Source organism: Lynx canadensis, chromosome E3 (genome assembly GCF_007474595.2).
Source record: "Lynx canadensis isolate LIC74 chromosome E3, mLynCan4.pri.v2, whole genome shotgun sequence".
In the NCBI taxonomy this organism is placed as follows: Eukaryota; Metazoa; Chordata; class Mammalia; order Carnivora; family Felidae; genus Lynx; species Lynx canadensis.
In genome coordinates this window covers 12,441,687-12,460,461 of record NC_044318.1, presented here as the reverse complement: position 1 = coordinate 12,460,461, position 18,775 = coordinate 12,441,687, and the positions used below count along the sequence as shown (strand labels likewise).

Below are 18,775 nucleotides of genomic sequence, written 5' to 3'. Positions count from 1 at the left end.
GGCTTTGGTGTGTGCGTGTGGGGGAGGTAGGGGGGTGCTGAGACATACACTCCCAGGCGCTGCTAGTAAAACCCAACTTTTTTGGAAAACAATTTTGTAAAATGTATCAAAGAGTCTTCAAAATGTTCAATTTAACCAATGTATTAGGGGGCACCGCTTAAAAGGAAATCAGAAATACAGAAGGCTTTATGCACAAAATGTTTCGTGCTACACCGTAAGAGAGAAAAAGTGAAATCTGGGACCTCAGTAATGAAGTTACAGCGGATGTTCAGCACAGAGTTCACGCAGCCCGTTGAAAAGTGAACATGGGCATTTTTGGATGCTGCTCTTGTTACAGTGTTAGGTGAAAAAAGGATTCCAAGACATGTGGCAATCCGATCTCTCCGGTGTCAGCCCCATACAAACCAGGCCTCTTTCGTGACCCTTCTTAGAGCAGCACCTGGCTCACAACAGATATAAAGATTTGTGGAACGAATACATAAACTAAAGCACAATTAAACTACGCACAAAAAAACTGTCTAAGAAGACGACAGAGCAAAATGCAACGTTAGCCACGTCTGGCTCTCAGGTGGGATTATGGGCCATTTATTTTCATTTTCATCACTTTGGTCAATTTTGCTACAAAGAACGTGTATTTATGTTTTTCCTGATTGTAAAAGTAACTTCAGACGATTCTGTTTACTTGGTGCTACTAAGCATCAGATAAAATGGCCAAAAGATATGAATGGCCACTTCACCAAGGAAGATACAATAAAATAAGCACATAACAAGATGCTCAAGAGAAAGAGAAAACGGAACCAGTTTTCCACATTAGCACCGCGTACTTTATTTGATGGGGAGGGGTGGGGAGCAGGGCTCACAGAGGGGCAGGAGGTGGCTTTGGGGACAGATGAGTATGTTCGTTAGCCTGATTGTGGTGATGATTTCACAGGTGTGTGCAATATGTCCAAACTTACCAAACTGCTGAATGCGGAAAGATGATGTGGTGTATATACACACCATGGAATATTACTCAGCCATAAAAAAGAATTAGATTTTGCCATTTGCAACAATATGATGGACCTCCAGGGTATTGTGTTAAGTGAAATTAAGTCACACAGAGAAAGACAAATACCAATGATCTCACTCATATGCAGAATTTAAGAAACAAAACAAACAAACGAAGAAAAAAAGAGACAACCCAGACTCCTAACTGCAGAGAACTAATGGTGACCAGAGGCGGGGGGTGGGCGGGGGGGGGGGGGGGGAAGCAGGATGGGGATTAAAGAGTACACTTATCTTGATGAGTCCCGAGTAATGCACAGAATCGTTGAATCACGATCACTGAAGCTAACATAACAATGTACTTTAATTATACTGGAATTTACAGAAACTTATCAAATTATACATTTGAAATATGTGTATGTTAACTGCAGCTCAATGAAACTGTTAAAACACATTCAACTTATTTGATGCTATTAATGGCTTACTGTTAAATGTTAAGAAAAGAGTCCTTCTCTTCAGAGATTTACACTCAAGTATTTCAGGGTGAAATAATATGATGCTTGGCTATGCTTTAATATAACCCCATGCATTGAGGGTGTGTGGGGTGTGTAAGAGTGGGTGGAGGGGTGTGTAAAAATAAGAATGGCCACTAGTCAATACTCACTGAAGCTGGACAGGTGTATACTCTTCTATTTCTGCATGCACCTGAAATTCTATAGCAAAAAGGTTTTTTAAAAAGGCCCAACCTATGAAATGGCTGATTTCAGGTCTGGGATAGAAAAGGTACAAGAATAACCTGAACATCCTGTCACATAAGGAAAGAAAGTATCTGGATAGCAACACGCAAAAGAATGAAAATGGACCACTTTCTTACACCATACACAAAAATAAATTCAAAATGGACTCAAGACCTAAATGTGAGACCCGAAGCCATAAAAATCCTAGAAGAGAACACCGACAGTAACTTCTCTGACATCAGCCATAGCAACTTTTTCTAGATATATCTCCTGAAGGCACGGGAAACAAAATAAAAAATGAACTATTGGGAGTACATCAAAATAAAAAGCTTCTGCAAAGTGAAGGAAACCATCAACAAAACTAAAAGGCAGCCTATAGAATGGGGGAAGATATTTGCAAATGACATATCTGATAAAGGGTTAGTATCCAAAGTGTATAAAAAACTTATAAAACTCAACACCCAGGGGCACATGGGTGGCTCAGTTGGTTAAGTGTCTGACTCTTGATTTTGGCTCAGGTCATGACCTCTCAGTCAGTGGGCCCTGTGCTGGGTGTGGAGCCTGGTTAAGACTCTCTCTCCCCCTCTGCCGCCCTCCCCCCTGCTGATGTGCTAGCTCACTCTGAAAACAAACAAAACACAGAAGACAAAAACAAAAACAAAAAAACCCTCAAGATGCAAAAAACGAACAATCCAATTAAAAATTGGGCAGAAGTCTTGAACAGACATTTTCCAAAGAAGAAATACAGATGGCCAACAGACCCATGAAAAGATGCTCAACATCATTCACCATCAGGAACATGTAAATCAAAACTACAATGAGATACCACCTCACACCTGTCAGAATGGCTAACCCAACAACACAGGGAGCAACAGGTGTTGACAAGGATGTGGAGAAAAAGCAACCCTCTCGCACTGCTGGTGGGAATGCAAACTGGTGCAGCCACTCTGGAAAACAGTATGGAGGTTCCTCAAAAAGAAAAGTTCCTTAAAAACAGAACTACCCAACCTACAATCCAGCAATTGCACTACTAGGTATTTACCCAAAGAATACAAAAATACTAATTTGAAGGGATACCTGCACCCCAATGCTTATAGCAGCATGACCTACAAATTATGGAAACAACCTAAGTGTCCACTGATTGATGAATGGATAAAGAAGATGTGATGCGTATATACAATGGAATAACACTTAGCTGTAAAAAAGAATGAAATCTTGCCATTTGCAGTGACGTAAATTGAACTAGAGAGTGTTATGCTGAACGAACAAGTCAGTCAGAGAAAGACAAAATGCCGTACGATTTCACTCATACTGAAGGAAAAAAACCAACCGAGCAAATGGGGGTAGGGAGAGAGATGCCAACTACGAAACAGACTCTTAACTGCAGAGAACAAACTGATGGTTACGGGTGTGTGTGTGTGTGTGTGCGCGCGCGTCTGTGTGTGTGCATGAAACAGGTGATGGGGACTAAGGAGCATACTTATCTTGAGTATCAAGTGTTGTATGGAGATGTTGAATCACAAGTATTGTACTCCTGAAACTAATATTACACTGTATGTTAACTGGAATTTAAATAAAAACTTAAAAAGTATCAGACTTTTGGGGCGCCTGGGTGGCGCAGTCGGTTGAGCATCCGACTTCAGCCAGGTCACGATCTCGCAGTCCGTGAGTTCGAGCCCCGCGTCGGGCTCTGGGCTGATGGCTCAGAGCCTGGAGCCTGTTTCCAATTCTGTGTCTCCCTCTCTCTCTGCCCCTCCCCCGTTCATGCTCTGTCTCTCTCTGTCCCAAAAATAAATAAACGTTGAAAAAAAAATTAAAAAAAAAAAAAAAAAAATATCAGACTTTTGAGGTCATGTCAAAAGGACTCATGGGCAAGTACATTATACCTCAATTCAAATGTTAAATTTTAAAAATAGACTCAAGGGGTGCCTGGGTGGCTCAGTCAGTTGAGCGTCAACCCTGATTTCAGCTCAGGTCACAATCTCAGGGCCGTGGGATCGATCCCCACGTGGGATCGAGCCCTGCATGGGGCTCCACACTCAGTGTGGAGCCTGTCTGGAATTCTTTCTCTCTCTCTCTCTTTCTCTCTCTCTCTCTCTCTCCCCCCACCCCCATTCCCCACCCCATCCCCCTACTCTCTCTCTCTCTCTCAAAATAAAGCTCAGGGGCATCTGGGTGGCTCAGTCGGTTAAGCATCTGTCTTCAGCTTAGGTCACCATCTCGTGGGGCATGAGTTCGAGCCCTGCACTGGGCTCTCTGCTCTCAGCACAGAGCCTGTTTCAGATCCTCTGTCCCTTTCTCTCTGCCGCTCCCTTGTTGTGCGCTCGCTTGCTCTCTCTCTCTCAAAAAACAAACAAATGCTAAAAAAATAAATCTTAAAAAAAAAGAACGCAAAATAATTTCAGGAGACTTATACTCCAAAAATATGGGACAATCTGAGCATCAATTAGAGTAATTACTAAAAGGTACTCAAACATATCAAGAACGTTAAAATCCTTAGTTAATGATGATCCTAAAGAAAGAAACTGGTTCCCTATCTAGGTAACAGAGAACCAAATCATTATTATGAAACTGGTAAATAAAGGGAAAGAATCGAGCATTTAACTGACCTTTCTGTATAAACTGTGCTTAGGGTAATCAAAATGGTTGCTGAGTGAAATTTTCCTTTTTTTTTTAAATTTAATTTAACTTTTTTAGACGTACTTAGCTAACACATGAGGAAGTGACAGAATTACAGAATCACCATTTTGCAGGCAAAGGATGAACGATCATGGTGGCTGCTACCATCAGAGAGAGAGAGAGACAATTAGCCATGCTGAGCCTCCTAATGGGAGAAGATGCCACCAGCTATGAAGCAGTCTTGTCAAAATACCTAAACCAATGCAAGCCTCTAGATTTCCCTACTGAATTATGGGATGTACAGGACACATTACGTGTCTGGTGACAGAGGAGCCTGTCAGGGGACACCGCAGAGGGACAATGAGCAAAATTTAAGATGTGGGCAAACTACGGGACAAAATGACCTGGTTTCGTCAACAAATAAATGCAGGGTGACAAAAAAAGGGAGGGAGAATCCAGACAGTAAAAGAGACTTAAGACACATAATAACCAAATGCAGACCTTGTTTGGAACACGTCAACTGGAAGAAGAAAAGATGTGGTCTATTTGAATACCGACAAGTTACCTGATATCAGAGAATTCAGTTTTGTCTTTAAAAGAGTCTTTACTTTCTAGAGATTCCCAATGAAATACTTACCTATGGGAAAATAAGATATCTTAGATTTTCAAAATAGTCAGGGGCGGGAGGTGGAGGTTATCACTGAAATGAACATGGCCATAAGTTGTTATAGCTGGTAAGGGTACATGGTAGTTTCGTACTCTTATCCTGTTATTGTGTGTGTTTGAAATTAAAAAAAAATATATGTAACTTAAAAAAATTTTTTTTAATGTTTATTTTTGCGACAGAGAGAGAGAGCATGCGTGCGCACATGAGTGGGGGAGGGGCAGAGAGAGAGAGAGACACAGAATCTGAAAAAGACTCCAGGTCATGAGCTGTCAACACAGAGCCCGACGCAGGGCTCGAACTCAAGAACAGTGAGATCACGACCTGAGCTGAAGTCAGGCGCTTAACCGACTGAGCCACCCAGGTGTCCCCCTCAAAAACCTAACTTCTAAAGATATCTTTGCCTCCTAACTTAGATGAGAAATAGAAATGGGGGTAGTTCTTTATCAAAAGTGTTTCCCAACCTGTTTTTTTTTAAATCAGCCCTTAAGAAATCTGTTAAAAACTTTTTGTTTTTCCCCATAATCCTGCCCCCATGAAATGTTAATACCACAGATATACTATAAAACTGTTTATGTACTGTGGTCTTTTAGAGGGGGCCGCAACTCCTGTATTAGGGAAGACTTGTGCATTCCACGCCTATCATCGCCCTGGGGGCAATCCTGCTCTTGCTGAATATGCAAGCTCTCCCGGAGCACCGGTCCCAGAAATAAAGTCTTCGTGTGTCCAACCACATCATGGTTAGTACAAGAGAAAGGGAGAAGACCAGGTTATGGATTTGTAGGTCTGGCGTCAGGGTGGGTGCTGAGGAGGTGAGTGCTTGGCTATTTCCTATCAGATACGGAGGAAAACCAACCACCCAGTAAGGTGGTTACTGGGCGGCACTTCAATGGGGAGCGGTCTCTTTCCCGTCTAATGAGAACGGGAATTGCACCAGGCACTAGGGTTGGAGGAATCTTATCACACACCTCTCGGCCTTTTGGCTAGTTGCCTAATTGTCAAATGGCCACCTCAGGGAGGGGCTGGTGGCACAGAAGAGCCAAAGGAGCCCACTGATAAGATTCTGCCTGCTTTCACACTGGGTGCGGAATCACGTGCCCGTTTGCTCTGGTTAATGCTAAGATTACTTTTATGTTTTTTAAATAGAGGGTCATCGCTGGATGTGTGCCCCACGAATGTTCTGCCAGACACTAAAAACCTACCAGAGGGCTAATATTGGCTACAAAAAGCCCAGAGTTTACTGCATAAACAAAATGGGTAATTTATGATAAAAGCAGGGATTTTCCAAAATTAAACAAATAACAGCGATAACACAAAAAACAACAAACCTTCTACCTAAGGACCTCCGAGCCCATTCGTCAAAATTTCTGAAACTAATGTTTTTTTTGGTTTTAAGATAATACGTGTACACAGTAAACACAATGTTTTCTAAATGGCACAGAAATGTGTTAAGTGACACATAAAATTCTCTCTTCCATCCAAGTCTCAATCCGTAGAGGAAAATACTGTAACAGTCTGCGTATCCTTCCAGACACATTCTGTGCATATGACAACATACAGATACGTACACGTGTGGATTTTCCAATGTGCTTTTCCCTACTTTCAGTTAACAATACAACGTGGGCATCGTTCCTTATTAGCACACCAGCGTCACCACCTTCTGCAGTGGATCCACGGTTGGGTGGGCCCAATTTATGGAACCTGTCCTGGTGACAGGCACTTCGCTTGGTTTCTTTGTGCTGCTGTTACCAACGACGCTGCAGTGAACGTCTTGTTTAATGACGTTTTGGGGCTCAAAGTTCAGCTCTCACTGCGACTGTCACTCTGTGAAGTCATTTACCGAGGAGGAGACAGGCACACAAGGCCCGGGTGCCTGCTGGTGTCCCATAGCCAGCGTGTCCTGGAGAAGCCCAGCGAGCAGCCCAGGCAGTCAGGCGCCTAGCCCTGCTCTTCACCTTGACCGCCCCCCCACCCCCCACCATGCCGCCTGTGTTCCAGGTGCAAAGAAGTGAAACGGCAGATCACAGGGCAGGTGCGGTTTGAATTTGAACACTTATTGACAAACTGCTCTCCAAGGAGACTGCGCCAATTTAGCACCCACCACACCCACGAGTGTCTTTTTCTTCGTATCGTAATGCTCTCTCATCCTTGACAGTAACATGGGTGAAAACGATGCCATCTGGTTGTTTCAGTTTACATGTCTTTAATTATGAGTGAGCGTTTTCTCCCGTGAACTTATTGGTTATGTGTAATTACTTTTCTCCATGCAAATGCAGAAATTTGCCATGTCGGCACATTCCAGGTATCTTATAATTAAAAAAATATTCATTTTATAGCACAGCATTTGCTAAATCTTCGTGAAGGAGAAATCAGCTGGTGCCGTCAGAGCAAAGAATAATTTATCAATACCTCATAAAGCTGAAGATGCCTATTACCTGTGAACTACTAATCCCCTGCTTCAGTATATAACCATAAAGCATAAGAACTCTCCAAGAATTTCCACAGCGGCACTGTTTCTAAGGGCAACAACCTCCATGTGCATGGACAGGAAAATGCACGAACTAAGATACGCTCAAAAGAGAAAATGCGTGAACTGGAGCCAGAGAGGTCAAAGCTCAAAGCTACTTGCAGAAGGACATGCTCAGTTCATGCCTCTCACGTTCAGGCTGAGGGCTCCTAGCGCCTGTGTGTACAGACCCGTAGTCCAAGGAGGGAAATGCGCCCAGGAAGGGCGCCTGGCTCAGCTGCGGGAGCATGGTTCCGCTAGAGAGGGTGGGGAGCCGGGGGCTTCAGTTGTGTCTGCGGTTTTCCTAAGCAGCGGGCATGGAGATGACGGATGGGCTGTTCGCTCTACTTTTTTCAATTAAAAATAAATAAACAAAGAGCTCACCTTATATTCCCAGAGATTCTGGGGGGGCTTCACCCCCAGTGCTTTGACACGCTCCAGTTCCAGGAGGATGGCTCTTCTGTGGCTGCTGTTTTCTATGTTATATGGCGCCCTTGAAAATTCTTCCTCTGTCAGAGTTAAAAGCAACCTGTGGGGGGAGGGGAGCAGTAGATTTCTTGTGAGATTATACACCGGAAGCCAACTCTTCACACCCAGGGTTCCATCCTATCAACACAAATACTTCGGGCTTCCGGTAAGGCAAGATACCTGGTATATGAAGTAACAGTAATAACAGCAAACTACTGAATGCTTGTTAATTGTTAGTGACTCTCTGAAAGTACTTCCACAAACCGTCACCAATCCGTTTAACAATTCTGCAGAGTAGGTGGAATTATGAGCATTACGTGCATGACAAAATGGTTTGGAGGAATAGAGGGGCTCGGCCGAGGCACACCCCGGTCTGTTTTGCTCCTAACTTCTGATCTTTCAGCTAAGCAGCTGAGTTCTCCCAGGGTACTCTCTTTTGCAAAGAAAAATGTAGTATATATTTTACATAGAATATAATGTTCTATATAAAATTATATATATTTCTATAACATATAGAAAAAAATTGGAAAGAAATCCAATAAAATGTGATGACTCGAACAGGAGCTGTTCTGGGGTGGGGGTGGGGGTGCGCCTGAGTGGCTCAGTCGGCCAAATGTCCGACTCTTGGTTTTGGCTCAGGGCCCAATCTCACATTTCATGAGTTCAGGCCCGGCATCGGGCTCTGTGCTGATGGTGCAGAGACTGCCTGGGATTCTCCCTCTCTCCCCCTCTCTCTGTCTGTCTCCCGATCACGCTGTCTCTAAATAAATAAGTAAATAAATAGAAAAAAAAAAAGTAGCTGTTTTGGGGTCGTAATTTAATAAAAATATTTGTAGATCCCTTATCTGGTCCCTTCCATTGGAAAATATGACTCCGCCTCCACAAGAGCCAATCGTTAAAACCACCCCTGTGCACCAGCAAGCGGAGACCCAGCAGGCACACAACCACTGGGGGAGGGATGTGAACTGATGTCCTCTCGTGGGTGATTTGGAAACAATGATCAAAGTTATAAAGGTTTATTTCCTTTGACGTGGAAATTCCAGTTCTAGGAATCCATCTTCTGGAAGGAAGGCAATGAGGCAAAGATGTATCAGCCAGGTAGACAACAAAAATGTTTTTAACCACAATTCGGGGGAGGCGCCAATTCTTACAAAAAGCAGACAACTCAACTGGGAGCGTGTGGCTTTCCCAAAGGAGAGTTAAGAGTTGAAAGTTCAGTTCGGGGGGAAAATGTGACTGGGGTGTGAGGTGGGCAGGCAGGGGCCTGGATGGTGCATCTGAAACAAGTAGATTAGCAGGAGTGGCCGTTCTCAGCACTGCGTGGCACACTATACTCTCCCTACACAGTCCCTCCAAGGAAGGAAAGAGCCCAAGAAAGATGGACAGTGTTCTGGAAGGGGGCATGGGGACATGCTGATGGGCAGAGGCAGGCCTGCCCATAGCCTGGCAATTCCATCCTGGAATTCGTTGTATCAGGGCATTTGCTACAACATTGCTTGGAATTGCCTGGGATAGGAAAAAGGAAATAGCCCAGACGTGCCTTGGTGAGATCAACTAAAGAGACTCTAGTACACACACATACGTACGTACATATGTATACGTATATGTACCTATAATCACAGATCTGTTTAATACAGTTGTATTTCCAGTTTAAACAAATAATATACACTTATGTGTATCTCTGTATAAACGTGGAAGAAAATCCAGAAAGATGTCCAGAAACATGCTAACAGTGGTTTTCTCTGAAGAGTAGAATTATGAGGGTATTTCACTTCCATACCCTACAGTCCTATGTTATTTTAAAATAACTAAAAAATACATGGTTCTTTTCTAATTCAGAAGCAACACACAAAATGCCAGTCACATAAAATGGTTCGGCTGCTCTGGGGAGCGGTGTGACGTTTCCTCAAGAAGGGAAATACAGAAGGTGACTTCAGGCCCCAGCAACGGCACTCGGGCAGACATGCATGGGCCCTCGGAAGCACAGGGTTACACAAAAACCCACATGCAAAGGATCAGAACAGCTCTGTTCGTGAGAGCCCCCAAACGGAGCAACCTGAACGACTGAAGGACGGGTACTCAAGTGCAGTGTAGCCACAAGTGGGAATACTGCTCAGCCATAAAGATGAAGGAAGCATTAGGGGTGCCTGGGTGGCTCAGTCAGTTAAGTGTCTGACTTTGGCTCAGGTCATGATCCTGAGGTTTGTGGGTTGGAGCCCCACGTCAGGCTCTGTGCTGACAGCTCAGAGCCTGGAGTCTGCTTCGGATTCTGTGTCTCCTTCTCTCTCTCTGCCCCTCTCTCGCTCGGTCTCTCTCTCTCTCTCTCTCTGTCTCAAAAATAAACACTAAAAAAAAAAGACGAAGGAAGCAATGACCCACGTGACAACTTGGATAAACCTTGAAAATGCTCTGCAAGGTGAAAAGGCCAGACGCTAAAGGATTCCGTTTACAGGGATTACTCTAACAGGCAAATCCACGGAGCCAGAAGGAGAATGGTGGTCGCCTGGGGATGAGGGAGGGGGCATGAACACCAAAGCGGGGAGGGTAAGAGCTTTCTTTTTGGGGTGATGAAAATGTCCTAACACTAGACTGTGGTGATGGCTGCACATGTCTGTGGATACATTAAACAACATGGATTGGACACTTTCAATGGGTGAATTTCATAGTATGTGGGTTATGACTCAGTAAAGCAGCTTACAAAAAGGTCAATGACACGTCAGAAGAGCCAGCGTCTCACCTTCCATTCACTCTTTCAGATAAAAACCGGTCTCTGTAGAGAGAGGCCCAAGGGCCCAGCTGCTCCAGCCAGAGGACCACTTCTTCTGCTGTCCATTTGGCCACAGCCTTGTGGACCAGGAGGTCGTGCTCAGATTCCCTGCTGCTCCAGTGATACACGAGGAGGACCACCTGGGGACAAGGGACAGAGGCCTTAAGACACAGAAAGGTCAGAGAAGCCAGCTTCTCACGAGTGTGGGGCAGGGAAGGGAAGGCTGAGCTTGACGGGAATGACGCTGAGGCGGTACAATGAACCACTGGCACCGAGAGTTGCGGAGGAGAACTCCAGGTGGGCCCCTGTCTCTGCTGGTTGTGGGGCCGTGAGGGAACAGAGATGGGAACAGGACTCGGCGTAGAGCATCTGGGAGCGCAGCACCCTGGGCCCCAACATCCTGGCCAGCATAACTGCCTCATGTGCCTTTTCTACTGGAAAATTTGTAACCTTTAAATTTGTGTAGCATGGGGCGCCCGGGTGTTAAGTTAAGTGTCTGACTTCAGCTCAGGCCGTGATCTCGTGGCCCATGGGTTCGAGCCTCACATCAGGCTCTGTGCTGACAGCTCAGAGTCTGGAGCCTGCTTCAGTCTGTGTGTGTGTGTGTGTGTGTCTTTCTCTCTCAAAAATAAATAAACATTAAAATAATAATAATAAATTTTCGTACCAGGGAACCGAGAATAAAACAGTCTCCATGTGAGATGTTAGTAAAGGGCTATGCTCAAGACTCAACCACCCAGGTAGACACGGTCTCGGATTCCAGTTCTCACACCTTCCTGCATCTGTTCCCTCACCTCTAAAATGGGAATAACGGGCACCTGGCTGGCTCAGTCGGTATAACATGCGACTCCTGATCTCGGGGTTGTGAGTTCAAGCCCCATGCTGGGGATAGAGCTTACATTAAAACCAAAATAATAGAAATGGACAAATGGGATGGGAATAATCACGGTGACTATTGCAGGGGTGAGGAAGAGGATGAATGGAACGAAGCTAAGAAGAACTGGGCCCTGAATATTACACTGCCTACTTGAGTACACAGCTTCCCTGAAGAATCATCCGACCCAGCGGATGTCAAATGCGTGCAGTGAACGACCACATACAGGTAAGCTATCAATTTCCACAGAAGTGATGTCAGTGAAAACTGGGAGTGGGTCAGGGGGCAGAGAAACATAGCGGTACACTTACTGCCACACCAGTTAAAGCGGTGAGCACTCCGGAAAAGAATCCCCCACCTCTCTGTGCATTCACTCGGCCTGTGTTGGTAGCCAAAGGAGCCTGATCATTCCCGTATTTGTGAAAGGCTGCAAGACTCTGGATTATGTCATTATTCTGCTGAATGTCCTCAAATCGCATTCTAATGGCATCAGGAAATAATTTTTCAATGGCATCCCTATGAAGAATAGGAAAAAAAACCACGTGACAGTTGTTTGACTAAATACGCTTAGGATGTTTAGAGGCTAAAATAAAACTAACAGTCAATATTTAACAACATACAGGCACTTTAGAACAATGGTCAAGACTGACTATGGCCGGGTTGGTAACACCAAAAACGACTGGAAACAACCGATGTGTCCACTGTTAGAGAAACAGTTAAATTATGGTCTATTCACACAATGGAATGTTACAAAGTTTTAAAAATGAATTTACTGGATATCATTTGTATCGAGATGGATAAATTTAAGACATACATATTGTTGAGCGGAAATAATAAACGATGGGGTCGCCAGGGTGGCTCAGTCGCTTGAGCGCTCGGATTTCGGCTCAGGCCATGATCTCACGGTTCATGGGTTCGAGCCCCACGTCAGGCTCTGTGCTGACAGCTAGGAGCCTGGAGCCTGAAGCCTGCTTCGGATTCTCTTTCTCTCTGCCTCTCCCCCGCATGCACTCTGTCTCTCAAAAATAAATAAACATTAAAAAAAATTAAAAAACAAAACAAAACTGTGGAGCCTTACAGATAGTACACCACTGATGTGAGGAAATACTTGCATTTCCTGCTGGCACACATAGGTACAAAAGTATCGTTAAAATTCTGAAGGAAATCACAACAGAGGCATGACTGAAATGACTCTGGGGAAAAGGAAGGACGTGGTGTAAGATGGGGAGGGGGAGGGCAAAGGGATCTTTATCAGTAAGCACTCTCATTTTTTAAAAAGAATATAAACAAATGAAGGTTATCTAGGTATTGCTGATGTTATTCAACATTAATTCCAGAAAACAAGTGGAGCTGTCTTCGTTTTCAATTACACATAATCAGAGAACCTTCCTTCAATTTAAGATCAATCTGCAGGTACCCCAGGCTGAGAGGTGAGAGCAAAGCGCTTGTCAATGTATCTCCCATGAAAAAGAGAATGTTAGGTTAACGTTTTCAGGGAACTTTCTGGTACTCTGTTAGTATCAGGAAGGTAACAGAAGAAAAGCAAGGACTTTAGGCTCGAAGACGTGACAGGTGCAATATGCATGCAAGCAGAAAGGAACCCTCTCTCTGAAAGGTCTTGCCATTTGTTGTGTGAAGCTATACACGGGAGACCATCTCTACCGATGTGAAAACTGGAACAGTTTATCAAAGATTATGAAAATCAGCAGCAAACCGATTCGTACAGAGTTGTGCGGTGACGCCATTTTCTCTATGAGACCTGGGGTGTTCTCAGCGGATACAAATCGATAAAAAGTGTTATAGGACAAAGCATTACAAGCAATGGTCTGATAACCAGAATTTGTTTTTTCCTTTATGATAAATAAACACAAACAAATCACGGTCACCTGTGAGGAAGGAAGTCTGGCTTTGCAGGTCCTTGAGCCCCCCGACTCCCAGGCCAGCAGATCTAGAATGACAGTGGGGGTCGGCCCTGCGCCTCTGGCCTTCTCAAACATGGCTGCTCCCATGAAGACAAAGCATAGCGCGCAAGCTGTATGGGCTACCGATATGGACCGAGCGTTACCTGAGGAGAATATTGACTTTGGGGAAACCTTCCCATTTTTCTCTGCATTCTGGACACTCTGTTTTCTTCGAAGAGGCCCACCATAAAGCTAGGCAGTGCCGGCAGAAGCTATGCCCACAGTTCAAGGTGGTGGGGTTAACCAGGATGTCGTAACAGCAGTGGCATGAAAATTCACTAACAGAAATCTGAGGGGTGGTGCTCTTGAGAGGGTCACCTTCCTCATGGGTCATCTTGTTCAGATCGTTCTGTGCAGGCCCCTCCATCTCTTAGAAAATCCTGGGGTTCACAAGCACAGAAAATTTCAGACTTAGGAAACTGCTCCAAAGCATCATTAAATCTAGGAAAAAAAAAAAAAAAAAAAAGAAAAGGCAACAGAATTAGGACAAGGGTTTGACATTACTGCCGTTCTGTTAAAGCTGGTTTTTATAAATGTTTTTCTTTACATTTTGTTTACTTTGAGAGGGAGTGAGAGCATGAGTGGGGGAGGGGCAGAGAGCAAGAGGGAGAGAGAGAGTCCCAACCAGGCTCCTCGCAGAGCACAGTCATGGGGCTTGATCCCATGTCCATGAGATCATGACCTGAGCTGAAACCAAGAGTCAGATGCTTAACTGACTGAGCCACCCAGGTGGCCCCATTAAAGCTCATTTTTAAATGTGATCAATTTGACTTCTAAAAATTCACATTCCAGAAACCAAATAAACCTACTGAATTTCTTTCTGCCCTGTCAGACTTCTGAAAATTAGGTGAAGCAAAATAATGCAGTAGAAAGTTCAGGGGACTTGGTGACAGTGGGGAATTCTAGATCCTTCTCTTTCACTAACTTACTTGGAAAATGTAATTCCTCTGGCCTCAGTGTTCTTAATTACATTTCTAAAGTCCTTTCTTGTGTATGATTTTACATAAACCAACTTCTTGGTGGAGGGGGGCGGGTCCCTGGGTGGCTCAGCCAGTTGGGTGTCCAAGTCTTGATTTCAGCTCAGGTCATGATCTCACGGTTTATGAGATGCAGCCCCACATTGGGGTCTGCATTGACAGCATGGAGCCTGCTTGGGATTCTGTCTGTCTGTCTCTGCTCCTCCCTCACTTGCTCTTCCTCTCAAAAATAAATAAGTATTAAAATAAACAAGCACATCTATAAACAAAGACAGAAGAAAATACAATGAAGTATTTGTAGTGGGTCTGGGTATGCTGGGTGGGGGAGGGTCGTGATTATTTTGGTTTTCTGTATATACCAAATTGTTTTGTTTTTTTTTTTAATTTTTTTTTTTTAACGTTTTATTTATTTTTGAGACAGAGAGAGACAGAGCATGAACGGGGGAGGGGCAGAGAGAGAGGGAGACACAGAATCGGAAACAGGCTCCAGGCTCTGAGCCATCGGCCCAGATCCCGACGCAGGGCTCGAACTCACAGACCGCGAGATCGTGACCTGAGCTGAAGTCGGACGCTTAACCGACTGAGCCACCCAGGCGCCCCATACCAAATTGTTTTTAATAAAAATGTATATTATAATAATTACAAAAACACATATAAAATTGTAAAAAATATCTTGTATTCCCTTTGACACAACACTAGTGGGGGATTTTAAACTCCAACAATAAACACAGCTAAATTTTAAACTCAGTGTTAAAGTGGAATAAAGGTCCTCATCAGTACTAAAAAGACAATTAGGTAAAGATAAATATAAAATTAAAGGATTAAATATAAAATATAAAATTTTAAAATATAATAATTACATTCATACTGTTATTCACAATAATAAATTATAGTAAAGAGGGGGACCACCTTCTGTATAAGCCTAAACTGTTGTTTTTGGGGCACCTGGCTGGGTCAGTTGGTGGAGCATGCTACTATTTAAAAAAAAAAATTTTTTTTTAATGTTTATTTATTTTTGAGACAGAGGGAGACAGAACATGAGTTGGGGAGGGGCATAAAGAGAGGGAGACACAGAATCAGAAACAGGCTCCGGGCTCTGAGCTGTCAGCACAGAGCCCGATGCAGGGCTCGAACCCACGAACCGTGAGATCATGACCCGAGCCGAAGTTGGACGCTTAACCGACTGAGCCACCTAGGCGCCCCAAGTTTACTCATTCTTGAGAGAAGACACAGCGTAAGTGAGGGAGGGGCAGAGAGAGAGGGAGACACAGAATCCCAAGCAGGCTCTAGGCTCTGAGCTGTCAGCACACAGCCCGATGCAGGGCTTGAACCCATGAATCATGAGACCGTGACAGGAGCCGAAGTCAGACGCACAACGGACTGAGCCCCCAGGCACCCTGGAGCATGTTACTCGTCATCTCAGGGTTGTGAGCTTGAGCCCCACGATGGGTGCAGAGATTACTTAAAAATAAAATCTGGGGATGGGATGCCTGGGTGGCTCAGTGGGTTTCAGCTGAGGTCATGATCTCACGGTTCGTGAGCTCAAGCCCCATGTCAGGCTCTGTGCTGACAGTGCAGAGCCTGCCTGGGATTCTCCCTCTCTCTCTGCCCCTCCCCTGCTTGGGCTCTCTCTCTCAAAATAAATAAACTTAAATAATAAAAATAAAAAATAAATAAAAATAAAATCTTGAGGTGCCTGGGTGGCTCAGTCAGTTAAGCGTCTGACTCGATTTTAGTTCAGGTCATGACCTCACGGTTTGTGAGTTCGAGCCCCACATCACGCTCCAACTGTCAGTGTGGAGAGTGTACCCTTTTTCTCTCTCAAAATAAACTAAAAAACACCAATTTTTTTTAATCTTAAAAAAAAGCTGTTCTTTTTGGAAGAAAGAGTTCAAATAAATATTCTTAATGACAAACTCTAAATCATTTCTGATCATCATATTTACTTATTAGTTGTATGTTTAGTAACACTAAAAAAATTCCTAAGTGCTTTCCTATAGGCAGTCCCTTCACATTGCTAAGTGGGAGATCTTACGCAGATTTTTAGAAAAAGGAATCATTTGCATAAGGTAGTTCCTTTATCTGGCTAATATTGATTAAACAACTGCCATGAGGGGGCCATTATCCCAGGAAATAAATAACTGAACCACTGCTATTAACTGAGCACCTCCTACGAGCTGGGCACTGGGCTTGCCTTCTAGGTACATTCAGGATCTCATCAGGATTCAGTGTCAGAGGAAAGATCCCAAGTGAAGGAGGGGCAGGGGAGGGGTCAGGAAAGATGGGCCGGACTCAGTGCCTTCGTGGGGAGCAGTGAGTGACCCAGAACTACCGGTCTGATATGGGGTCGTGTGTACCTAGGTAATGAGAGGTGGGCCAATGGGAGCAGAGAAAGGTTTCAGACGCATTGGGATCAGCAAAGCGGTGCCAGAGGATGATAAATCTCCTCAGGAAGGAGGGCCGGGCTAGGACATCCTAGAAGTAAAATGTTTCATCACTTCTGGGACTGAGGGGATAAAGAGGGAAAACAGCACAAGAATGACAAGTGATAAAGAAAGGGATCGATGCTATCTGAGGGCTGTTAAAGAAATAACTTACAGGCTCTGGGGACGAGAGAGAAGAAAGACCAAAGATGCTGGCCAGGTGTCAGAGCTGGGGAGGAAGAGAGGTACCCTTCAGCAAGCCTCAGAGAGAAGGTTAAGTTGAATTTTAGAAAAGGTGAGTTCGAGGTGATGACACGACTCCCAAGTAGGATGGTCTAGTGAGCAGCTGGAGGGACCAAACTGCAGCTGGGAGTTAAGAATGAGGCCATTGTACGCACTCGCGAGTAATCTGCAGAGAAATGACAACTTTGTACTGAAATTAGTTTCTCACCAATTAGCCTTTTAAAACTAGAAGGTACCAGTCGTTCCCAGCTTACCTGATCTGAAAGTTTATTTCTCCTGAGAGAAAACAAACCACACGCTGACATCTAAAATGTACTTTTGGGGCGCGTGGGTGGCTCAGTTGGAGCGTCCGACTCTTGACTTCGGCTCAGGTCCTGATCTTGTGGTTCATGAGTTTGAGCAGACCCTGCTTAGGATTCTGTCTGTCTGTCTCTCTCTGCCCCTCCCCTGCTTGCTCTCTCTCTCTGTCTCTCACAATAAATTAAAAAATAAACTGAAAAAAATAAATCAATAAAACATGTTTTTTAAAATAAAAAAAAAAATTTTTAATGTTTATTTTTGAGATAGAGAGAGCACAAGCAGGGGAGGGGCAGAGAGACGGAGACGGAATCCGAAGCAGGATCCAGGCTCCGAGCGGTCAGCACAGTGCCCGACGCGAGGCTCGAACTCACAAGCAGTGAGATCATGACCTGAGCCGCAGTTGGGCGCTCAACCAACTGAGCTACCCAGGTGACCCTAAAGCATATTTTTAAGTCGTATTTTGAGAAGCTGAGGTGGTCACTACCTTTGTCTTATGATTGTCTTTAACAAACTAGAAATGGCATGGACTTGGATTACATCTTGGGAATTTTGCTAGTTTCAGCTTCCCCTAAATCCAAAATGTGAAAGCGAACAGAGAAAAGAGTCCACATCTTAACCAAATTCAGTTGATCTTTTCTGCTATTTCTGTCTGCATTTGGGTCACTTCCCTGAGGGAAAACAGCACTTTCAGGGGAAGAAAGTGCTCTTCAGGGATAAAACGCAGTTCAAACCCTGAACTTCCAAGGTGTGGGTCAACACACCCTCCCGCACTGGCAATGACTGAAGGCCTCTTGGGAGCACAGCGTTCCCAAGGATGTTTATAGATGTTCTGTATAAACTCGGCCCATGGCAGGAGCAGTGAGAGGCTCTGCTGGCTCTGAGTTCCTGCACAAGTAAGCACACATGAGAACGTCCCTGTAGCCTGCTGTCCCCCCCCCCCCCCCCGCCCCTGGTCTGGAAGGCCTCAGAGAGGACGCTGGGGGGGGGGCGGGGAACGTCAGTAGGACTGGGGGAGGAGATTCATTCCCTTTTCCAACTCCTGTGCCCGGTCCACACAGATACACTTTGGTTTGTGTTTAAGCATCACGTGAAATGACAAGTGTTAATTATCTAGTTCAAAGCTAAAGGGGAAGAATGCCTGAGTTCGGAAAAGTCTGCAAGACTGCAAACAGAGACAGGATTAAAACGACAGGTTGAACACTGCAGCACTGAAGAGTACAGTAAACCTCTGGGGACTGAGCCACTCTGAAGA

At 44.6% G+C, this 18,775-nt stretch overlaps 1 protein-coding gene across 5 annotated transcripts in view; it reads right to left on the bottom strand.

Annotated features, from left to right (window-relative positions):
* The window catches only part of BFAR (bifunctional apoptosis regulator), a 33,025-nt gene that overhangs the window by 5,766 nt on the left and 8,484 nt on the right, over positions 1–18,775 (bottom strand). For 2 of the 5 annotated variants that reach the window (XM_030300068.2, XM_030300067.2), the window contains exons 2-5: positions 13,685–14,021; positions 11,931–12,135; positions 10,716–10,885; positions 7,895–8,039 (exon numbers count right to left, since the gene is read on the bottom strand). In XM_030300068.2, the coding sequence (XP_030155928.1) occupies positions 7,895–8,039; positions 10,716–10,885; positions 11,931–12,135; positions 13,685–13,947 (783 nt within the window). In that variant the 5' untranslated portion in view covers positions 13,948–14,021. Of the gene's footprint in view, positions 1–7,894; positions 8,040–10,715; positions 10,886–11,930; positions 12,136–12,433; positions 12,541–13,684; positions 14,022–18,775 lie in introns of those variants that run through there. The other 3 variants (XM_030300071.1, XM_030300069.1, XM_030300072.1) reach the window with 2 other exon arrangements.